The sequence below is a fragment of the Onychomys torridus genome, chromosome X (genome assembly GCF_903995425.1).
Source record: "Onychomys torridus chromosome X, mOncTor1.1, whole genome shotgun sequence".
Classification (NCBI taxonomy): Eukaryota; Metazoa; Chordata; class Mammalia; order Rodentia; family Cricetidae; genus Onychomys; species Onychomys torridus.
Window position 1 is genome coordinate 17,018,683 of NC_050466.1, and position 25,098 is coordinate 17,043,780.

Sequence of the window (25,098 nt, forward strand, 5' to 3'; positions counted from 1 at the left end):
AGGAAATGTAAGAATTTTTTACATAAATAGTACATATGTATTATATATATAATTTATACGCACATATAAAATACAAAGAGGATAATTGATACATAAACAGCTGATTCAAATTTTTCAAAATATTACAGAAAGTATCTGCTGACTAGCAGTTAAGATTTCAGGAGGATTTTTCTATATATGAATTTATTAGTTTATTAGGTTTTAATTAATATACAAAATAATGAGTTTTCTGTCGTGGCATTTTCATCTTTCTTCCCCATCTCCTAACCCCTCACACTCCTGCTGGCCCCCTTATTCCCTCTATTAGCCCCATTTCTGCCTTCCCATACTGTGTTTTCCTTTTTCCTATTTGTTTTCTCTCACTAACCCTCCCTGAAGACCTCTCTCCTTCATGGCTCCTTTCTGGTTTCCTGACCCACCCACCCCCAGCTGCAGTAAACTGTCAATACACTAGGAACTTAAACAAGACTGTTTGTGACAGCTTTTGAACCTGTGAGCGCATAGGGATTTAAATGTTAATTTTCCTATTTCTATGTGTTTATGATTATTAATAATAGAGAGTATTTTAATACCAATGTACAAAATATAGCATTTGCTTCCATTTCTATAATTAAAGAACGTGTTTTGTCTTAATGAGTGCTAGAGACCTTGGCTATGGTATGGTACAGCACACAAAGGATGTTTCACATGGTCATTTTTTCTTTTTTTTTAAACCTGCCATTAGGGTCATGTACAACTCTGATATAACTATAGCAGATATATGTGGAGAGATAGGATCTGTCAAGCCTATAAGTAGTTATCTGGACATTTATTTTGTGGAAATGTATGTTCTTGTAAATTGGTTTCTAGAACATATGACTGTTAATAGTTGTTTAATTGCACCAGGTAGCAGTATATACTAACATGCTGTCATTTTCCTTTCCAGAGTCTGTTTGTTTCACTTTCGTTACATGGGGAAAAGAAACATAGCGAGGTAATTCCTGCAGCGCTACAGTGTTCCATTTTCTCCCCTTCTTTTCCAACAGAGAGCAGTCCCACCATAGCATATAAAACCTAAGATACTGATTTTAGGTTAACATGAAGGCAGCTGTGATTTATTCAACAGATCCCAATTCAAGGTTAAAACTAATGTGAACCAATTCTGTGTTTTCAAAAGGGTAAAGACTAGAGTGATACAGAAGGTTTCTACCTTCTGAGATCCCCCTAAATTTCAAGCACATTCTTGTGTTTCCTGGAGGACTTAAGTAACAGCTAAATATAAGGGCAGGCAGAAAATCAAAGAGCCAAGGGTAGTTGTAAGATGTAAATTTTGCCAGATATTAAGGTGACTAGCAACCTTCAACAATAATTAGGTGTAGTTAGAGTTTTTCTGCCTGGCCCAGTCAGGACAAATCTCTCTTACCCGCCAGTCCCATAGTCGCTCAGACCCAACCAAGAAAGTACACAAAAACTTATATTGTTTATAAACTGTATGGCCGTGGCAGGCTGCTTGTTATCTACCTTTTCTATCTTAAATTAACCCATTTCTGTTAGTCTATACTTTGCCACATGGCTTGTGGCTTACCAGTGTCTTTACATGTTGCTTTTCATGGCGGTGTCTGGCGGTGTCTCTCCCCAGACTTCTACTTCCTAGAATTCTCTTCTCTCTTGTTCCGCCTATATTTCCTGCCTGGCCACTGGCCAAACAGCATTTTATTTGTACAGAGAGATATCCACAGCAATTAGGATATATATTATATATTATTTATTTATTCTTTTGCCTCTTAAATCTTTATAAAGAAATGTGTGAGGGGCTCAGTGGCATAGCTCAGTGATAGAGCATTTGTTTAGCATGCACAATGCCCTGGATTCAATTCTCAGTAACACCCAAAAAAAGAAGAAGAAGAAGAAAAGGAAAATAAACTTGTGCTTGGAATATAGCTTAGCAGCTGAGTACCTTCTTAGCATGTGAAGTCCTGGGTTCAATTCCAAGCACTGGAAAAAAAATCTGGAATGATTGAAGGGCCCTAAGGCAAAGAAAGGTCTCCCTTATTTCAGTTTGAGTGTGTATGTGTATGTATGAAGTAGAACTACTCATTAAAGGATTCAAATACAGTCTTTTAGAGATGTAGTTAGTTTGTGGCATGCTTGCACAGGTACATACCATGGCAAATTTATGAAAGTCAGAGGACAGCTCGTGGGAGTGGGGTCTCTCCTTCCACCATGTATGTCCCAGGGATCCAACTCAGGTTGTTAGGTTTGGTGGCAAGCACCTTTAACCATTGAGCCATGTCTCCAGCACTAAATGTACATTTTTCAAAGTTCAAGTCCACAGCAGTTTCTTGTTTGGTTTTGGTTTTGGTTTTGGTGACAGGATCTCATGGAGCCCAAGTTTGCCTTGAACTTGTACTCTCTCAAAGGAGGACCTTGAACTTCTGATCCTCTTGCTTCAACTTCTCAAGGGCCAGGATTATAAAATGTGTGACCATACCTGGCTTGGTTCCACCAATTCCTGCCTTTGGATGGGGTTAATTGCTGTGTCTCTGGAACAGCCTCATAATAGATCTCAAGTGATAAAAGTTCCAGTTTCACTGCCTTTCCCTGTGACTGTGAGCTGCTCTGATCAGTAGCACCTTAGACCTTAGCATCTCAGCTTCTGTTGCTTCCACTTCATGGTTAGAAGAGGACAAACAAACTTTAGTTTACATATGACCCAATTGTAAGCAGTCCAGGAGACTAGATTGATACTCATTCTTGTTTTGGTTTGGTTTGTTTTTTTGAGACACGGTTTCTCTTTGTAACAGTTCTGGCTGTCCTGGAACTCACTCTGTAGCCCAGGCTGGCCTTGAACTCACAGAGATCCGCCTGCCTCTGCCTCCCAAGTGCTGGGATTAAAGGTGTGTGCCACCAGTGTCTGGTGATACTCATTCTTGAATGTCTAATGCCAGCCCATTTCCATTTTCAGTGTCTGTCTTCTCTCTTCTCCTTCTTCACTTCCTGCAAAAAGACTGAATATTATTGGAGTGTTATCTACTTAACCCCAATGGTTTTGAGACGTTATCGAAGTGGGAAGCTCTTTCTAAATGCATTAGTTCTATTATTATATTATAAGCTCTTTTTAAAAACCCATTAAAACTTTGTACAATTTTGGGGATGGAGAGATGGCTCACAGATCCCCATAGGCCTCATTTAATCCAAGAAATAGTTGATAGAGTCTTGAGCAGCCTATTATATTTATCTGGAAACACATCAATTAAAATCACATTTTAGTTTAAAAGATTCAAACAATTAAGTATTGTATTGAAGCACTTCAGTGTTTTTTTGTTTGTTGTTTGTTGTTGTTACTTGTTTTTTTTTTTCCAGACAGGGTTTCTCTGTGCCATTCTGACTGTCCTGGAACTTGCTTTGTAGACCAGGCTGACCTGGAACTCACAGAGATCCATATGCCCCTGCTCCCCCGAGTGACAGGCCTAATGGTGTGTACCACCACCATCTGGCTTTATTTAAATTCTTGATTTAAAATTTTATTCAAGGGTTCATGATGCCTGGCTATCAAAACACTTTGGAATAGACCGAAAATCTCAAACTATGCCAGCTCTTCGAAACAGGTCAGGAGTGATGCAGGCTCGACTTCAGCATCTTAGTAGCTTAGAAAGCTCCTTCACACTGAATCACAGTAAGTAAACGTGGAGAGGAGACCCATATGAAATAGCCTGGCAATGCTGTTTAGTCTTTTTTTCTAATTCATGTGTTTATGTGTGTGGGTTCATATGTGCAGGTGTGTATGGCAGCCCAAGGTTGAGATCAGGGATCTTTCTTAATTATATGTCTACTTTATTCTTTGACGCAGGATCTCTCAGTGAAACCCAGATAAGACTAGTCTCGCTTGCCAGCTTGCACCAGGGCTTCCCCTGTCTCTGCCTTCTTACAGACAACACTCTAAATCCATACAGCACTTAGTTGGGTACTGGGGATCAAACTCATGGCAAGCACTTGAACCACTGAGTCATCGCCCAAGCCCGGTTTTATTCTTCAACCCTGGTTTAAATCACCATAATTTCTCATGCATAGAGATAGACTTTCATATCTCTGCTATGTATTTATTTATATTATTTCATCATGCATGACGAATAACGTGCATGATTTTTAAAACAACTCTAAGTGATTTAAATCTTTTTCTTAGTATTAAGGAATTTTTCCATGCAGCCATTATTTATATATTTTTATATTAGATATCCTTTGTTGCTACTTTCAAATTTTATTTTTCAATTATTTTAGATTTATTTATTTTATTTTATGTTTATCAGTGTTTTGACTAAATGTATGTATGTGTACCATATGTGTGCCTGGTGCTTGTGAAGGCCAGAAGAGGGCATTTGATCCCTTGGAACTGGAGTTATAGTTGGGTGTGAGTCACCATGTGGGTGCTGGGACTTGAACTTAGGTCCTCTGGAAGATGCTCTAAACTACTGAGCCATCTCTTTAGCTCCATTAAATTTTAATAGAAAGTACTGATATCCTAATAAGATAGCATACATAATATTCATTTAGAGTTACTATTGTGTATTTAATGACTAATGATACGTATGTCCCTTGCTGACTGCAGAAATGAATCAACTCTAGCTGGGCTTGGTAGTACAAGTCTGTCATCCCAGCTAACAAGGAGGGTGAGGCAGGAAGTTCACAGGTTCAAGGCCTGCCTGAGCAAATTTGATCTCGTCTCATCCAATAAAAAGTTAAAAAAGGAACGAACAATAACCAGTAACCTAGCTCAGTGGTAGAGTGCTTGCCATGTGTTCATCCCTAGTAGTACCAAATAATAATAATGAGCTCTAAATACTGTTTGTTGAAGGTATATTTAAAAAGGATAAAGCACTGAGAAGGCATAGAGGACAAGGAGAGAAATCTTGCCTAACTGGGGGCTGTCAGAAGACTGGAGAAAGCATTTTCTCTAAAGCAAATATTAATCAAAACTCTGGGGAAGAACACTTGTGTTTTCATACAGTCCTCCAAAGGTCCCAACAAAAGAAGCCTAATAATAGTAAACAGTGTGTGCAGGTAGTCCCTGAGCTAAAGGACTGAGGACTTTTACAAACTGCACATGTTAAAGGATTCTGCTTCTTGTACAAGCATAATGAGTCTGCTTCTGTCAGCCCATAAAATAGCCTGGAATTTAGAAAAAAGCCTCATGTCACTGGCAGAATTGAAGACATCTGACCATAGGACACTTAATTTGTGTGGCTTTCTCATTTGTCCATCCACGTTGGCAGCATGGCCTAAGATGCCTCTCATGTGATTTCTTAGTTACATCACCATAGCTCATTCCTGGGATCACATCAACAAAGAAGCAGACCCCGAAGTACATGCTGCAAAGCTATTGATAGAGTGCGGATAATAACCATCACTTCGCACTCATTGAATGAAAAGTGAATGGCAGTAATTAAGCCAGATCACGGCTCGGTAAGGAATAAGTGCAGTGAAGCTCATTAGGTCTCTTGGCACTGTGGGCTCCTTCTGAGAAGGCAAGACTGTCTCACTGAGGCCATTATGTAAGTCTGTGTCGGGCACGGTTTCATTTGCTTCTCTTACCCTAGGTTCTGCGACGACAGAAGCAGACATTTTTCACCAGGCACTTCTGGAAGGCAACACTGCTACTGAAGTTTCTCTGACAGTACTAGACACCATATCATTTTTCACCCAGTGCTTCAAGGTAAAGATGAGTTTGGGTTCAGGTGGTGTCCCTGAGAGGAAAACATTTTACAGTTACTAGCTGGTCAGAGGTAGGAGCAGTGAGGAAACTGACTATGCTATGGTAAAACCTTAAGAAATGACTGAAACTCAGTCATCCATAAATGAAGGATTCAGGCTAAAATGTCCTTGATCCCACTCTGCTTCTCCAATTCTATTGTTTTATATTTGTCTTTAGAATCAGTTTTCTACCAGGCATGGTGACACATGCCCATAATGTCAGGATTTGGGCAACAGAGACAGGAGGGTAACCACAAATTTGAGAGTAGCCTGGTCTATCTAACAAGTTCCAGGTCAGCCAAGGCTATGTAGACAAAGAAAGAAGGTGGGGAAGAAAGGAGTGGAAGAAAGAAGGAGGAAGGGTTTTCTTTCATGTTTTTATTAAAACAATTCGTAATTTTTACTGGAAATCATGAGGGTGTCAGTCAGCCAAAATAAACAAGATAGCTTACAAGGATAATGTCCAGGCAAAGACTGGCTGTTCAGGATTTTTGAGAAAATCCTGTTTTTCTCTCAACCCAAATCATCATTCCTTTGATTTGTAAAAGAAAGTAAAGGCAGTTACCTTGCAGGCTTATTGGAAGGGTAAACGGAGATAATAGATGTGAGAATGCTTTGAAAGTAAAAACTACATGAGTGTAATGTAAGTAGCAGACATATGAGAACCCCACAGAGGGAGTCACACCGGCCTTCTCTTCAGTTACACATTATTTGGGCCTGTGTTTGTTTGTTGGTTTTGCTTTCCTTCCCTTTCATTTTATAATTTATTTATTTTACATCCCAGCCCCACTTCCCTTCCCTCCTCTCCTCCCATTCCCTCCCTCGAGGTGTCTCCTCTCTGCCCCCCTTCAATCCACTCCTCTATTTCTCCTCTGATAGCCCCTGGAGATCAACAAAACATGGCATGTAAAGTAAGACTAAGCACTTCCCCTTGTATTAAGGCTGTGCAAGGCAGCCCAGTGTGTTTCCTCCACTTTCTTAAGTAATATAGTTAATTGCTTTGGGCTTCCTGATATAATACGGAAACTTGCTTCTCAAAGACATTATAAGGGGGAATTGGATAGCATACTAATAAAGAGGTGTAAGCAGAGCAGTGGTGGCACACACCTTTAATCCCAGCTCTCAGGAGGAAGAGGCAGGTGGATCTCTGTGAGTTCCAGGCCAGTGTGGTCTACAGAGTGAGTTCCAGGATAGCCAGGACACAGAGAAACCCTTTCTCAAAAAACAAACGATCAAAGAAGTTGTAGTAGGCGATCTTGCAAAACATTAGGTTTGTTTTGATTAAAATAACACACACATATCTATTTTTCATCATGTCAGCAGATAGGACGTTGGGTCTCATGACTAGGCTTTCCTGATATGTTTTATTTTTAATAGATATTTATGTATTTCTTAAGGACTTTACAAATGCTAACTTCCTATTTTTGGGGCATGCAAAGCACATAGTGTATCACTGTTCTCTTACTTGTATTTTGAAGGCTGGGCTAATAAATGGCGGTGATGACATAGGAGAATGTGGGATCTTTTTGAAGTTACTGGGATTCCAGATGCTATGCTACTGTGTCTGATCTTACAAGGTTTCTGGGAATTTGAACTAAGCCCCTCAGGCTTTCATGCCAAGCACTTTTACCCACAGAACCATCTCTCCAGCCCCCATGTTTTTATTTTAATTTTTGTTTTCTCCTTTCTGTTTTTTGTTTGTTTGTTTTTGCAGTGTTGGGGATTGAACCCAGGACTATCACATAGTAGATAGACACTTTACCACTGAACTATACATTGGAGCCCCTTGGTGATTTATTTTAAAGCAAATTTCATAAATAACTGGTACTCTGTACAGCTGTACTATTTATTGTTTTTTTTTCCCAAAGATTTATTCATTTATCATATATAAAAATCCTTGCAGGCCAGAAAAGGGCACCAGATCTTACCACAGATGGTTGTGAGCCACCATGTGGCTGCTGGGAATTGAACTCAGGACCTCTGGAAGAACAGCCAGTGTTCCCAACCACTGAGCCATCTGTCCAGACCCTATTTATTGTTTTATATGCCCATTTACAAGAGGCATTTAAATAGTCCATTGTCATATCTGTTTTCTGAACTCATGGAGTATTCAATTTGTTACCATTGCATAAATATGTCTTATACAAAATGTACTTCCAAAAGTAAATTAGATAACAGACTTTTTAAAAGAATTGTTATTTGTCTTAATTATTAGTCTCCTAGAGAAATTCAAAGGCCAGTTGCCTTTGTATTTGTTTTTGAATATGTAAGTTAATTAAAAATATTCCTCCCAGTTAGTCATGACTGGACATGTGCATAATCTCAGCAAGAGGATCATGACTTTGAGTCAGCCTGGGCTGTATATGTAGCAAGTTCTAGCTCACCCTGAGCTGCATAAAGAGAACTTTAAGACCAAAAGAAAATGAAGAAGACAGAAAGGAAGGGAGGATGGGAGATGAAATATTCTTTCCATATTCATTTTGTATTTTGATGTGTTCCAATGGAAGAATAAGTTTTTAAGCTATTCTAAATGCTAATGTTTCTTTCTCTCTCTCTCTCCCTCCCTTTCTTTCTTTCTTTTTTGTTTTGTTTTGTTTTCAAGACAGGGTTCATCCCTGGCTGTTCTGGATCTCATTCTATAGACCAGGCTGGCCTCAAACTCAGAGATCCGCCTGCCTCTGCCTCCCAGTGTTAGGATCAAAGGCATGCACTGCCATGCCTGGCTTAAGAGTTTCAATATCCTAGATATAGTTTATATGGTGTTTCAGGATTTCCAATTTAAGTTGAAGATCACATGAATATTCTCAACTAAAGTACTTAAAATAGTCTTCCAAAGGCCAAATAGCAGATTCATAAGCAGATACTGGTCATACAGTAAAATTAGTTCTCTTGTATGTAGGGGAAAGGATAAATTAAATGTTCCTATAAACTGAGTTTTGTTTTTTTTTTTGCTTTGTTTTGTTTTGCTTTTCATGTTTTATAGAGCCAACTTTTAAATAATGATGGCCACAACCCATTAATGAAAAAAGTATTTGATATTCATCTTGCTTTTCTTAAAAATGGACAATCTGAAGTGTCACTGAAACATGTCTTTGCCTCACTGAGATCTTTCATCAGTAAGGTAAGAACAACTTTGAACTGCTAGGAGCTCAGGGGAAGACAGAGGAATGGAGGCCGTTATGGTGACATACACAAACAGCCACTAACTACCACAGTCTTTGTACCTACAAGCACATCAGAGCAAAACCTATATTGAGGAGTGGGCGAAGAGTCCTATAAAATCGGAGCCCGCTTTTGCTTTTACCATTATACCCTGACACTTTCAACAGGCCCTTTTCAAGGGTCTCCGTCTCCCGATGCATCCTTTTTTCTCTCAAGATTCAACCCAGGGCACCACATTCCAAGACCCAATGATATTTTTAACTCACCAAATTCACCAATTTTTCTTTGTCTTGCTTATCATACAACAAGACCAACACTGATGAAGCCCTTGCTTATTTTAAAAAACTGTGCATAAGCACTTTGAAAGCAGCAACTAACGTTTAGAACTCTGGGATCATGCATAATAAACTGCCAATGAACAAGCCTTACCTTTCATTGTGTGTAGAAATTAGGTAAATGTGAAGCTTTAAAAAAATTCTCCATTCTTTAATATTCTTTAAGAATAAAGGAACCCATGGAAAAGTGAGTTCTCTGCAATCATGATAGGATAAATGAATGGAAATACATTTAGAAACAATTCATTTAACAGTTACTAGGTATTTAGTTGTTGCATATACTCCTGAGGGCTTACTGGGCAATAGATGAAAATATGCACATGAAGATACATATATTATGCACAAATATATGTACATCAAAAATGCCATCATGGTGTGAAGTTTGTACAGAGAACTGGGTATAGCTTAGCAGAAGTTTCCCTTCAACAGTAGGTGGAGGAGTTAGTGTGGACTGAGGAGATAAAACTGAAAGTATAAATGGTAAGTAGAAAAATGTATAGTCAGCCATCGTAAGAGCTAGACTTCATCTTTTAGGAATCAGACAGGCACGGAAAGGTTTTAAGCAGGGAAGTAGCACAATTAGATACGTATTAAGAGAGAATTGGTGTGACCAGTGGAAAGTAAAACTCTCGAAAAATAGTATAGGAAAGCCATTGGCTGGGAGGCAGAGGCAGGCAGCTCTCTGTGAATTCAAGGGCAGCCTGGTCTATGTAGCAAGTTCCAGGCCAGTTAAAGCTGCATAATGAAACACTGATGAATGAACAAAAAAAGGAAGAGAGGTACCAAACAGTGAAAAAAGATATAAATAAAACATAGTAAAAAAGAGATGAGGGCCTGCAAAAAGTCATTGGTGCATGAATATGGAAATAGAATATACATTAAAGAGAATTATTGGACTTGATCACCAGTTCACCAATAAAATGGTGGGTGTTTTCTCAGATTTGAAATCTAGGGGACAAACTATACATTAGGTAAAAAATAATGAATACTGTCTTGTATTGAATTTAAGGTTCCTCTGAAACACTGAAATCCATGGATCTGGAGAGAGCTCTGGGTTGGAGTTCTTTCCATTCATCTATTCTGTATTTACTGAGCAGAGTCTCCGTACTAGCTACTGGAGATATGATTGTGGATATAAAGCAAGAATACTCTCCGACCTAAGGATGTTCATTCTTGGGAGGTAGAGACAGAGAATGAACAACAGAACAATTCATAATTACATTCAGCTCTAGGACAGAAACAAGCAAAATGCTACGGTAGAGTACAAATGCCTTTACCTTGTGATGGGGTGACAGACCAATTAACCCATTTTAAATGGAAATAAATGAGTTAAAATGGCCTTCAACATGATTTATTGGGCATCATACTTTAGCAACACAGCACACTGAAGGTATTTGTTGTTTCCCCTCCAGATCCCATGTCTGTTTGGGAGCTGTGGCTTGCTGCTACCATCCAGAATATGAATTTCCTACCTCATATTGCACCTAGAAAGAGAACAAAACTCAAAATTTGACATTAAAACCTCTACTGAACACACACTTCTTTTGCTCCACTGTAATTTTTTAAACTCTTTGTTTGACCATCATAATTTGGGGACTATCTCAAACTGATATATATTATGTAGTAAGATAGGAAGTATGAAAAAGACCTAGCCACACAAATGGTTTAAGGAAGAACATCCTAGGAAGAAGTACGTGCTTTGGCAAAATTCTTACATCAGGAAAGAGTTTGGAATATTCTAGAACATAAAGGGCTAGTATAACTGGAATTTAATAGGGGGAATATCCGCTTATAAGGGAACTCAGCAGAATGGCTGGATTTCCCCTGGAAGTGTATAGGGGAGAAACGGAGGTGGGATCAGAACATTGGAGAAGGTAACACAGAAGTTGTTGAAAGAGAAATCTGTGAAGGAGACAAGGGGAACAGTGACAGAAGTGGCAAAAAAGGCAAGAATGGAAGACGTCATGGAAGCCAAAGGGGGAAAGACTGTCAGCATCCTCATGAGGTACAGGGTGGGCAATGAGATGAAAGGGCACATTAGAACTAGCACTGAGGAAGTTATTCATGATTTTGGCCATTGTTCATGTCTCGAGTGATGTAAGGAGACTTACTATAGGAATTAACTGCATGACGCTGTGCTCACCCTTAAATGTTTTCATACTAGAGTATCTTGTCTAGCAAGAGTTGATCTAATCCTGTGAAACGCTATGAGACACACACACACACACACACACACACACACACACACACACACACACACACACACAAACCCAACCCAGCAGATAAATTCCTGAAATGTGGATTTAAATTGCCATTATGCATTCTGAAGCAGTTTGCTTGTCTCGACTTGCAAACATAGGAAATTCTAATAAGCCCATGTTAGATATGTAGTTTATCTTCCACAAAGCAGCCAGCTGAATACATTCTCAAAGCAGCGGGCCACTTGGCTGTTTTGAAAACTTGGTGACCACTTGGGTATTCTTTTTCTATGACAATGTGTCTTAATTGGCACTGTTTGTGGAGTAGAAAATAGACATTTCTATAGAAAACAAACATTTCACTTTTGCCCATTTCTAGTTCGTTAAAAATAAAATGATCAATTTCACTCCTGATGGCTTTGTTGTCATTTTCTCAGCACATGGAACGTTAGAATGAGCGTTTATATATAAAGCAAACACTAAGCAATGCAACTATTCTTCCCATTATAAGACCCCATTCAAGAGCTGACATTCACCATTCAGTCATTCATTCATTCTGAATGTCACTGAAACTCAGTTCCTCAAATGTTTTGGACTATCTTGGGCTCTTCTCAGATTGACAGCATTTATACCAAACACCTTTACATTTTTGTAATGACTACTCTACTGACTTTTGAGTTGTCCTATCATTGACATATGCTTATCAATATGGTCACAAGTTCAGACTGTCTTGAGAACAGAGCTCTGACCTCATATAAATTTGTTACCCTCTAAAGCACCCAGGATGGTTTTAGGTGAGGCACAGTTGATGCTTGATAATTGGTGGATTTTATTAGATTTTCAGATGCTCATTCTATTTTTCTTGGTTAGTTTCCCTCAGCCTTTTTCAAAGGAAGAGTAAACATGTGTGCTGCATTTTGCTATGAGGTTTTAAAGTGCTGTACTTCAAAGATCAGCTCAACCAGGAATGAGGCATCTGCACTTTTGTATCTTTTGATGAGAAACAACTTTGAGTATACGAAAAGGAAAACTTTCTTGAGGACACACTTGCAGGTGAGTAGCAATTGAAGGTCACAGGCCTCTATCAAAATCAACATCTGTAGCTATAAAGACAGCTCAGTTGGTAAGATGCGTGTTCTACAAGCATGAGTACCTGAATTTGATCCCAAGAACCCACATTAAGAAGCTGGGCAGTGGTTAAGAGCACTGATTGTTTTTCCAGAGGACCTAGGTTTGATTTCCAGCACCTACATAATGGCTCACAACCATCTGTAACTCCAGCCCAGGGGATCTGTTGTCCTCTTCTGGCCTCCTTGGGTACAAGGCATTTACATGCACAGGGGTACAGACATACATGTAGGCTAAACACCTGTACTCATACAGATAAAACATTTTGGGGGGTGTTTTCTTTGATTAGTTGGATTTTGGCTTTTTTGTTTTATTTTGTTTTGTTTTGTTTTCTTAGACAGGATTTCTCTGTGTAGCCTTCACTGTCCTGGAACTCACTCTTTGACCAGGCTGGCCTTCAACTCACAGAGATCTGAATGTCTCTGCCCACTAAGTGCTAGGATTAAAGATGTGCACTGCCACTGCTAAGCGATATGACAGTTTTTAAAGCTGGGCATGTGGTATGCACTTGTAATCCCAGGACTGAGGAAATGGGAACAGGCAAATCCCTGGGGCCCACTGGCCAGCCAGGCTAGCCTTACTTGGCAAGTTCTAAGCCAGTGAAAGACCTTGCCCCCTAAAATTAAATAGACAGCTTCTGAAGAATGGTACCAAGGTTGACCCCTGGTCTCCACACATAGGCACAGATGTGCACCTGCAAACATGTGCTCCCCTCCACCTCCCTCCACAAAGATCAACATCTATAGTTACTTGGGAGACTAAGGCAGGAAGATATTAACTTCAAGTCCTGCCTTGTGGGTAGAGTGAGATCATTGCCAGCCTGGGTAACATGAGAGACAGTATCTCAAAACAAAAGGTCATAATAGGGCTGAGGTTATAGCTCAGTGGTAGAGTACTTGCCTAGCATGCACAAGGCTCTGGGTTCTAGTCTCAGCATTGCAAAAGAAATCATTGTCTGGCTTTCCCTTCCTCTGCCATAGTTCTCAGACCATGTGACCATCTACTACTTGAAGTCCAAACTGAGATGTGTTGGAAGTATAAAGACTAAGTACATAAAAATAGAGCATCTAAGTTGACTTACATTGTTTATATATTGGAATGATTTGTCAAATTGGGGAGGGGGTAGTTAAAATATATCAAAATAAATTTCAGGTCAGCAAGATGGCTCAGTGGATAAAAGTATTTGCTGCCAAGCCTGATGACCTGAGTTTGATCACCAAAAAACACATGGTGGAAGGAGAGAAAGGACTCCTGCAAGTTGTCCTCTGATCTTCACATGCACACATAGCAAGTGTGCGCGCGTGCATGCACGCGCGCACACACACACACACACACACACACACACACACACACAAATAAATAAAGCAAGTTTCACTTCTATCTCTTTTTCATTGTGGCTACTTCTATATATGACTCACATCCTCTTTCTCTTGGACAAGGCTTCTCTAAGGTATAAGTTTTGAGTGCATGCCCTAGCTCAGATTCCATGACAGTGTGACCTAGAACAGGTTACTTCCTTGGCTTCTCTGTACCTCAGCCTCTTCAAATATAAAATAGGAGAAACTCTACCTCATAGAATTTTGAGGAGGCTCAAGAAAGATGATGAAATTACATTGTTAGATAATACATGGCAGGTGATACAGGTTGTTTGGCGTGCATCAGCAGAACCTTTATTTAACAGTGAAAGAGTGCCAGGCATGATGGCACATGTCTAAAATCCAAACATGTGGGAGACTAAGGTAGGAGAATTGCACATTTGAGCCAGCCTGGGCTACAGGACAAGAACCTGTCTCAAAAAAACAAAAATTAAAAAAGAATTGACCTGGGAGCGCTAGCATGCACCTGTCCCATATACTTGAGAGACAAAGGCAAGAGCCCACAAGCTCAAGATCAGCCTGGATAACATAGCAAGACCTCATCACAACAAACAATGGAATTAGTGTCAAGATTTTGTGGAAATCACAGAACTTCATAAAGATAACTATCTGCTTAATTCATAGCTCAACTACTTATGTGCTGTGTGACCCTAGGCAAGTTACTCAATCTGGCTGAACCAGTTTGCTCATCTGTAAAATGAGGCCGAGTATTTGTTACCTTGCATGGTTAGTATGAAGGTGAAAAATGAAGGGCATATAGCAGCTGGCACAGCACAGAGAATACACTATGTGATAATTATTATTATTTCACATCTCCATAGGGTTGTGATTATTTGACGAAACAACTCAGAATCTAAACACAGTTGGGACTTCTTGGCTCAGTAGGCTACTGTGTAATATAGGCAGTCTCTAGTTATGTACCTTCTTTGATTGGTCCCATTAGAGCTATTTACTGGAGAAAGGGTTTTTGATAGGGAAACAACCATTAGCTGCTTTTTTGAGAATGCCATAAACTACAATTCTAATAGAAAATAATGATCCCTTAAAAATCTTCTCTAGAGGCATGGTTACATAGTAGAGCCAGCCAGCACTACCTATTAGCTCTTTTACTATGTGCTTTTGTGTGAAGTCAGTTGAATACACACCACCCCTAAAATATGGCTTTGATTAATTTACCAGTATGCCTGAAATTTTCTATTAGAGTTCATTCTCTGAGCCTAAATATCAGCTCTGTCATTGCTTTATCTAATATAGATGAGTTAATAAATATAAAGACTTAGAATAGCATCTAGCATTCAGAAAGTGCTCAGCCGGGTGGTGGTGGCGCATGCCTTTAATCCCAGCACTCGGGAGGCAGAGCCAGGTGGATCTCTGCAAGTTCGAGGCCAGCCTGGGCTACCAAGTGAGATCCAGGAAAGGTGCAAAGCTACACAGAGAAACCCTGTCCCTCCCCCCAAAAAAAATAGAAAAAGAAAGTGCTCAATGAAGAGTTAACTATAAGCTGGAGAAATGGCTCAGTGAATAAAAATGTTTGCTGTGGAACCTGATAACTAGAATTAGATACCTGGGCCCTTCATGGTAGAAGACTAGAAGTAAGTTCCACAAGTTGTCTTCTGATTCATACATGCATGCTGTGGCATTGCAAGCCTCCACACCCAAGGAAGTAATAAAATAAACGAATGTAAGAAAAATCAAAGCGTTAACTAGCCAATAAAGTCAGAATTTGGATGTAAGGCATTCTGACTCCAGAGCATTCATAGTCAGTCACTATTGTATCTTGTCTTCTTGGATCAAGAGGAAGGCATCCAGCCATTAACATCTGAGCATGAATTATTTTGACATTCACTCAAGGTTGTTGACTAGCACGTTATATAGAATAGACAAGTGATACAGAGTGAGAAACTGTTGAAGAAAAAGGTCAGTCATGCTCAAATTCATCATAACTACTGCCCTGTGAGCACATTCAGTGGGAAGGCCTGATCACCACCATTGTATGAGGTGTGTGGTGTGGACTCTTGATTTCTGTTTCTTTTTTATCACTACTTTTTTTTAAAGACACGGTCTTGTCATATAATCCTGGCTGCACTGAAACTCACAGTGATCCTGTTGCTGCTTCTGCCTCTACCTCTTACCTTTCTGCCTCTCTGCCTCTGCCTCTGCCTCTCTACCTTTCTGCCTGTCTGCCTCTGCCTCTGCCTCTCTACCTTTCTGCCTCTCTGCCTCTGCCTCTGCCTCCTGAGTACTGGGACTACAATCAAACACCACAGCACATGACTGTAAACTCTTTAAAGGGAGCATTGGAAATCTGGGCATGGCAGCGAGAGCCTGCAGTCCCAGCTACTGAAGAGACTGAGGCGAGAAGACAGAAGTTGGATGCCAGCCTGGGCACAGTATAGCGATTCCCCTCCCTACTTCCCAGAGCAGGATTTCTTCAAAGCTATTTGAAAAAAAATAACCTTTATTTCTTCCCACAGATAATAATTGCTGTAAGTCAGCTGATAGCTGATGTAGCCCTAAGTGGAGGCTCAAGATTTCAGGAGTCTTTATTCATTATCAATAATTTTGCCAATAGCGACAGACCTATGAAGGTATGGAATAAACTGAAACCATTTTGGCTGCAATTGTGAGTCACTGGTAGAGTGTGCACTTACCATGTACGATGATGGCTTTGATCCCCAACACCGAAATAATGAATAAAAACCACTTTAACTAACAAAGGGAGTTTATACCCTTAAAGTGTCATGGAAATGTTAGTATGGAATGTATAGACTGTGAGCTTTATGAGTTGATAGCTTTTATATACCACTGGATCTCTAGCAACTATATTCAGCATTAACTGAATAGATTAAACAAATGCACATCTGTTAGTAATAAAATCTGTGTCGTTTTCTCTGCTTGATTTCTAAACTTGCTCAGAAAAATGAAAGTATTTTTCTTTCTTAACAATTGTTACCATTTATAATACTCGCTAATTAAACACCGAGTTTGAAATTTGAGAAAAATCTCACTTCTTTGAATGGCTAACAGATCCATTGGCAACAGATGAGAAATAGCACAACAGGGTCTCACTATTTGTTGGTTTTGTGACTTTCAAAAGGTCTGTTCACTGATTGGGGCTTGCAGTAACAGTCCAAAGCCCCAGTTCATCAGAAGCAAACCTAAGATTCTAACAACCATTGTTTCACACCTGCTTAAAAACTAGAGCAGTGTAAGAATGCATCTCTTACTGGGTTGCCTGGAGGACAGGTCCTGATATCCTTCCAGGGAGATAAATTGTCCCCATTCTTGGGAAAGGTCTTGTTCTAGCATATTTGACAATATCATATAAAATCTGGAAAAAAAAAAGAAAAGAAAAGCTCACAGTCACAACGTATTGATGCTTGGGACGTGTAGAATCTGCGCACCAAACAAACCATTCCCATAGGAATGCTGCTTGCAGGGAGGAAAACACTGAGCAGTGCCAGCTGCTGGCAGTCTGGGAAAGTTTGCTTTTCAAGCAGCGCTGCTGGTTTCCCAGGGGATCAGTGTACAGTCCAACTACTCCCAGGAGCCAAGAAGCAATGGATGCTATTTCAGCTATTTTACTCATGCTCCAAGAATTCATGTTCCCAGTTGTTACCATGCTCAACGCCATGTTAGACAGGTAGCAAGTGACATTTTCCAAGTGAATAGGACTGAGGCTGGCTCTCCTCGAGAACTGTTGTTTTCCCTTGACTCATTTGTGAATGACTTAGTGGTATCTACTAAGGCCACCATTACCAGCAAACCCTGTTACAAGAAGGTAAGCCTTTCCTTCAGGAAGTAGAGTTTCTGTTGATCAGCAGAAAGAGCTCAGACGCATATACTAATTATTTTTAAAGCAGACAAAAGGGCGGAACTGCATAGCATCTTCTCATTAAGTCCCATAACCGTGTACTTGTCCCATCCCCATCTTGAGGCAGAAACACTTTGAAAGGTGTTTTAACCTCTCTGGAGTGTCATGTGACTCACAACCTCGCATTTGCGGATCTTCACTGAGGTGTGTGTTACAGTCGGTGGGCAAGACAGACACACTTCTCAGTGTGGAAATTTGCCTATAGAGCACCAGTTCTGGAGCCAGATTGCCTGGCCAGAAATCCTGTCTCCATGACCTGCCAGCCAGGACACATTCATTGGCTGAGCCTCTCAGCCACTCCATGCCCCAGTTTTACCATTGGTAGAAATGCACGAGAAGACTACTTAATACATAGGATTGTTGTGAAAATGAAAACATATAAAGCATGCAGCTCACTACCTCGTACCGATGTGCTTTCAAGAACTTTCAGTTACTGTTGTAAGTAAACCACAAACATACAGAATTCACAGTGGAGGAGCCAGGATCCAAAGCCAGCTAGTGTGACTCCAAAGGTCATGTTTTTATGTGCTGTAAGTATATCGCCATTGAGTTCAAAAGCCTTTGAAGCCTAGCTAGTTACATATTTTTTAAAAAATAACTAATTAAAACTCCTTTAGAGTTACCACATGCAACACAGTACCATGAACTGTTAACAAGGAATAGAAACTTTATTAAGTTCCCCAGGATTAGATGAGCATGCTTAGAGCCTATTGATAATACTGCTAAATGTATGGGTTTTGTTTTGTTTTGTTTTGAAATTAGGCAACTGCTTTTCCCACAGAAGTCAAAGATTTGACCAAGAGAATCCGAACTGTTCTTATGGCCACTGCTCAAATGAAGGAGCATGAGAAAGATCCGGAAATGCTAATTGACCTCCAGTATAGCTTAGCTAAATCTTATGCCAGCACACCAGAGCTAAGGAAAACCTGGCTCGACAGCATGGCCAAAATTCATATAAAAAATGGAGATTTTTCTGAGGTGACTATTTAAAATTTTGTTCCCCCTGGGACTCCTCAAACTCCTTCGAACACCTTCTGACACTTCTTTCTCTGTCGTCCGTTTCTAGGCTGCCATGTGTTATGTGCATGTAGCGGCTCTAGTCGCAGAATTTCTTCACCGAAAAAGTAAGACCTTCCTGTTCTAAGATGGGAGGATGCTCAGCTGGCAAAATAATTTTTATCTTTGCAGCTTGCAATTGTGAATGGGATAGAATGGGGCTCTTAAAAATATGTTTACCTTCAGCCTCATTCAGTGCTGAACAGACGTCGTTATAAAAGAAGACTGGATTGCTCATTTTGGCTTTGGTTTCTGTAGAAGGTTACAAGAATAAGTTAAATAGTACATGGCTGGGCCTAATGCCCAGTGTTTATTTCCCAGACTATGTCCCTGGATGACTGCCACAAATGAAATTCTTCTTAGGGCTTATGAGAAGCTCTGCATAATACAGGCAAATCACTTCATTCCCCCTCTTTATCCTTCACCAACAACGGTCCATGGACTAGGTGTCTAGAGCCATTTTTATGCAGTGATACCTGAGTGTTAATGGGAATCAGGTCCCTGAAGGACATGAATAGCTCTGCATCCCTAATTCAAGATTTCCAATTCAGGGATCGGCCTCTATGCTTCTGTGTCCACAAATAGTATTGCTGAATATTAGAACTACTCAAATAGCAAAACAATTGAGTAAGGTTTAAAAGTTAATTTGCAGTGGTGATTGCAATCAAGACATCTGCAATGTATCAGTGTTCAAGCTGCTTGCTTCAAGCCTGTCAACCAAATAACATGAGGGCAAAATGAAAGCAACTTAAAGGAGTCTTATTAGTCAGGCTTTGGCTATGAGGACACAACCTTGTCTTTTTGCTTTTTAACTCTGGGATTTCTGTGTTTTTCATTTCACATCTAAGGTTCAGTGTTAAGGTGCCGTGTGTAAAATAATGGCCATTGTAGAGGTTCTTCCCAAACATGACTATAATAAGTAAACTGTGCATTCCATTCATTTACATTTGGGGCAGGATAGGATCTCATGTAGCCCAAGCAGGCCTCAAACTTGCTATGTAACCAAGGATGACCTTGAACTTCTCCTTCTCCTGCCTCTTGCTCCTGAGTGCTGGGATTAAAGGCATGCACCACCATGCCCACCCAGTTCATGCACCATTGGATTCCAAACCCAGAGATTTGTGAATGCTAAGCAAGCATACTACCATCTGAGCAATATCGCCAGCATTTTACTCATATTTTAAATTAATATTTTGATACTGAAATGCTTTTGAACAATCTAAGTTTTCAAATTGGTATACTCAGCTAGGTGTAATGGGGACTATAATCCCAACACATTGAGGCTAAGGCAGCTTGGGCTACATGGTGAGTTCCAAGTCAGGGTGAATTACAGAGTATGAACCTGAAATAGAATTCCAGGCTCATTAAGAATTATTAAGAATTAACTCTCTAGATTTTGAAAATAGGTAATTATATTAGAAATTCTTCCTGAGAATCTTGTTTTACTCACAAGTAAAAGAGCTTTAAATTAAACAAAAATTAAGAATGACTTGTCTAAAAAAATACCAAAAAATGAATGTATTCCAGTTTTCTCCTTTTAGTGCATATATTGCTTTTGTTTTCTTGTTTTTCTGCTTCTCGGGATCAGTCAGATGGCCACAGACATGATTAGCATGTGCCCTAGCACCAAGCTACACACCCAGTCCCTATGAGTAGTTCTGAAATGGAGAAAGAATTTATTAAAAGAAAATTCATTTCATCTTTTTAAATTATAACACTGATATGTTTGTCAGGTTGCCCTAAACACAAAACTTGAAGTTGTACATTCCCAATCCATTGACACAAAGATCTTATTAAACACAGTACTGTGGCTTTAAATGCTTTCCAGAGAAACTGGCTTCCTGTTAGCCCAGCTGTCTAATTAGTGAGCACCTGAAATAAGAGTTCCATTATGAATAAACCCTTTAGATTTTGAAAATAGGTAATTATATTAGAAATTCTTCCCAAGAATCTTGTTTTACTCACAGGTACAAAGACCTTCAGCCTAAGCAAACCCAAGAATGAGTTATCTCCATTAGTCCATCCTTAGCTTTAGAAAGACTATTTTTTGCTCTAGTTTAAATATTAAGCAGCCAGCTACCTTCATCACCAACCCGACGTGTCTTAACAAGTGGATGTAGCCAAAACTTGTCATTAAGTATTTCATATTACCCTTAAGGTGCTTTCAAATTTAACCTTCATTAAAATCAAAGAGCTAAAGAGGAAAATGATGTTTTGCATTTTAAACAAAGAAATGTTAAATGTTAATTTTGAATGCTATTTGTATATTTACTTATAGGTTCTGTCTGTTTTGGGACCTGGAACATTCTACTTCCTTAAACTAATTCTAAAAGAGCAGCAGTAATAAAAAAAAAATCCTCAGGGTTTTTTCCACCTTAGCTTCAGTGATTTAAAAACTATCCAAAACAGCTTCTTTTTTCAATTAGCTGCTTAAACTATGAGAATGATACCAAGATAGTTGGCTAATCTAAAACAGTTAAGTGCACCATAAAAATATTCTTGATCAAGATGGAATAAAATGCTATCTTAGCTGGTACATTGGAAGCAAATGTTCTATTGTGTAGACTATTTAAAAATTAAAATTAACTTTGTTCTAGCTGGTGGTTTCCTGGCCCCCAGGGATAGCTGCTATCCCTTGTGAAAACTCTGCAACCCAGCATCATTAGAAAAGTCTAGAGAAGACCCAAATATTTAAGCAAAATATGTTTTAAGTAACATTCAGTGGTGGCCATCAAAGCATTCTAGAATTCTTTGTTTTCAATTAATTGTCCACTGATACTGAAGATAAAAGGTGTGTTTACATTTTAAATCCCTGACAGGTGTCTAGCATGAATTTCTAAGCACTGTACTTGAAGCTCATTCCTCTGGGATGGAACTCTGGGTGGTGTACATAGTACACAAGTCTTCCATTGTTGAGTTATGCCCTCGGCTGGCCTCTAAACCATTTCTCTTGAAGAGAGCTATAAAAATACTCTTAATCACAACGGAATAGGATGCCAATTAGCTGATACATTGGAAGCAAATGTTCTATCATTTAGACTTTTTTATAAAAATAAAGTTTGTTCTATCCAGTATTTTCCTGGCCCCCAGGGATATCTGCGTAAGTGAAAGACCACTGCTGGAACCTTCCATTCCTTGTTTCAGACACTGAAGTTCCAGGAGAAGGGGAAGAAAGAAGCTTATAGTTGCAGCATTCAAGAGTGGGAGGGTTAGAAGTTGGAGGCCAGCCTGGGCCACATAGTGAGTCCTGGCTATAGTGGGAGACCTTGTCTCATTTCTGCCCCTCCCTATCAGAAAAAAAGAAAGAAAATGAAAGTGGACAGAGGAATTCAGCTGACTCTGACCCCACCCCACCCTCTAACCGGCAACCTTGCCCTTGCTCTTTGTACCAGAGATACCTTACAGACAGATTCTCATGCCTTTCCCTTTCCCCAAGTTAAGTGGAAGCAGTGATGGGGGAATTGTGGTTACTCTTTTTTGTCCCCAAATATAACCTCCAAGATAAGTCAGAATGTGTTTCATTTTGTCTGAGAACCTCAGCATTTTTGGATCTCACTCTCTAAAGACTAGACTTTGGCATTCTTCTTTCTTTTCCTGAGAGAGGGCACAACTCTTTCCCCCAGGGAAGACAAAAGTCAAGTTTACTGCATTCCTGTACCACCACATAGCATCCTCGTTCAGCAAAGCTTCAGGCCTTCAAATTCCCGCATAAGCTCAGAAGATGTCATTTCCTTCTCCATAGCATCTCTTCTCATTCCTTATAGGGTAATGCTGCTTCCATTCCCAAGTTTTGTACTCAGTGTCATATAGCTAAAGTTCCACAAAGCACTTCATTCCCTTGTTTGTTCCTAGTCCCCCTCCCCCGACACACACACATTTATGCTCTCACCTCAAGATCTTACCCCTTACTCTTCTGGCTGGCAATCATATTCTATTAAGAATTGGCCCTGCTACCCCCTCCTCTGAAATCCTACCCACTCTTTTCCTGGGATCACTTAGACTGTTTCCATCTTTAGAATGGCATGCAGAAATAGGAAAGCAATAGCTATGAAGCATTAAATCAAGGGTCCAAATCAAAGCTAGGTAGAGTGTACCTCACCCATAATCTCGGCACTTGGGAGGCAGAGACAGGAAGATGGCTGTAAGTTTGATGCCAGGCACATTTGAAGTGTGCCTTTGTTCTCTAAACACAAGGTCCTAGAAAACCCAGACTGCAGGAAAATCATGTGGCTTTCTTCAGCTAGATTCTCACTCCACAAGAACAATTTGGGCCATAGTTGTAAAAAGTTCTTTTCAGCTAGGGTTTACTCCCTCCAGGCTCCAGCTGCCAGCTGTTCTTTAATTCTGTCTTGAAAAAGTTACTTCCTAACATTGGTAGGCTTATTTAGCAATAATAATTCATTTAGTCCTTCTTTACATGCTAGGCTCTATTCAAAACCTGTGTTCATGTAACTCTCACAAACTAATCTTTATTATTATTATTCTTGTTAGTATGGTAGTAGAGGTTAGAGGTAGTATTGATAATGAAGAAACCTTATGAATACTAGGGAGACAAACATCCAAATTCACACAGTGAAGCAATGGTAGAATCAGGTCTGTCTAAATTTCCAAACTATGGGTTTTTTTAATGCCCCGTTCAGTTTCTCCAAGGATGTTTTATCTCTGCCATGTGTTTCACTTCCTGTCTGTCATGTAAATCCTTGGCGGGTCTCTTCCAATAATTGACTGACTTTCCTTTCCAACTCTCAGTGAAATTTAAACACTAGAGATGATTACTAAAGGTCATTCAGTTGTTACCCTAAAAGTGTTTGCCCTCTTGTCTAGATGCTAGATCAAATGTACAAAGGATGAGTATTTGAATATAATTTTTATACTAGGAGATCGTCTACAGCAGCTTTTGAAGATGGTGCACCAAAAACACAACCTATAATGAATTTGGGCTCACTTTGAGCAGGGAGAAGAATGATAGATCTGAGTCGGACATGACATTATTTTTATGGCTGAAACTTGTACTTATGACTTTGACCCAAAGTCACTTGTGTTATAAAAATAGTGTATCCTTTTAAGGGTGTCTGTTATTTACCAAACATTTTTTGGTAATAAATATACTCCCTTTCTGATTTTTCACACAGAATTATTCCCTAGTGGGTGTTCAGCCTTCAAGAAAATTACTCCCAATATAGATGAAGAAGGAGCCATGAAAGAAGATGCTGGAATGATGGATGTTCACTACAGTGAAGTAAGATCCCAGGACTTACATTGTTGGTCATTTATAGAAATTTCCCATTTCAGGATTTATTTGTATTAAAAGTTACTAGATCTGGCTTAACTTCAAAAGTTACTAAGGGTTGATGAGCTTTAAGTCATAAAACTTCCAAGCAAAGGAATTCCTGTTGACAGGGTAGAATCTTGTCTCTGCAACTCTCCCCATTATCTTGTTTTAAAATGTAACATTTAGAGGGCTGGGAAGATGGCTTAGCAATTAGGAGCATTTGTTGTTCTTTCTGAGGACCCAGGTTTGATTCCCAGCACTCACGTGGTGGTTCATAACCACCTGTAATTCCAGTTTCAGGGGATCTGAAACCCTCTTCTTACCTTCATGGACACCAGGCACTCACATAGTATACATACATAATACATGCAGGCAAAACACTCATAGAAATAAAATTAATAAAGGTATTTTTTAAATGCAGTATCTGTGACCAGATTTCATCCAGCATATGAAAAAGGACTCCACAACACTAGAGTTAACATTCTCTTCTTTTGAAATAGAACTCAAAACAGACAAAGTATATGTCACAAAGTTGCACAAATGGAAATGTCCTGCTCCCTGCTTCAGATGGATAGAAAACAGCTTTAGTTGTCCATTAATAAAGCTCTGTTTAGCACTAACATAGGAGCATAGAGACTTGGCAATAGAAAGGCTATAAAATGATGAAATATGATGTCCAAGTCCAACTCTGGAGGTAGTCATTGAAATAATATAGGCATGTGACATGCAAAGTCAGAGATGTGAGGCAAGGAAGGTTACCATAGTTGTGATATGAGGGGTGGGTTGTGATATGACAGGTGCCTGGCTAGAAGCTGGAGCACAGTCTTAGAGAAGGCTGGCCTAAGTATCCGGATGTGTGACAATCATGGCTTAAACCAGAATAGTGAAAGATCCAGGTTAGGCATGTAGCTCAGTTGGCAGAGTACTTGCCTTGCATGCTTAAGTCCTGAGTTTGATTCTCAGCTACATG

The 25,098-nt window shown here is 39.6% G+C and overlaps 1 protein-coding gene across 3 annotated transcripts in view; it reads left to right on the forward strand.

Moving 5' to 3' along the window:
* The window catches only part of Dock11 (dedicator of cytokinesis 11), a 184,956-nt gene that overhangs the window by 137,123 nt on the left and 22,735 nt on the right, over window positions 1–25,098 (forward strand). For all 3 annotated transcript variants that reach the window (XM_036174944.1, XM_036174943.1, XM_036174945.1), the window contains 9 exons: window positions 926–973; window positions 3,513–3,655; window positions 5,574–5,689; window positions 8,711–8,848; window positions 12,293–12,475; window positions 16,401–16,514; window positions 18,563–18,778; window positions 18,867–18,924; window positions 23,989–24,095. In XM_036174944.1, coding sequence (XP_036030837.1) covers window positions 926–973; window positions 3,513–3,655; window positions 5,574–5,689; window positions 8,711–8,848; window positions 12,293–12,475; window positions 16,401–16,514; window positions 18,563–18,778; window positions 18,867–18,924; window positions 23,989–24,095 — 1,123 coding nt within the window. The remainder of the gene's footprint in view (window positions 1–925; window positions 974–3,512; window positions 3,656–5,573; window positions 5,690–8,710; window positions 8,849–12,292; window positions 12,476–16,400; window positions 16,515–18,562; window positions 18,779–18,866; window positions 18,925–23,988; window positions 24,096–25,098) is intronic.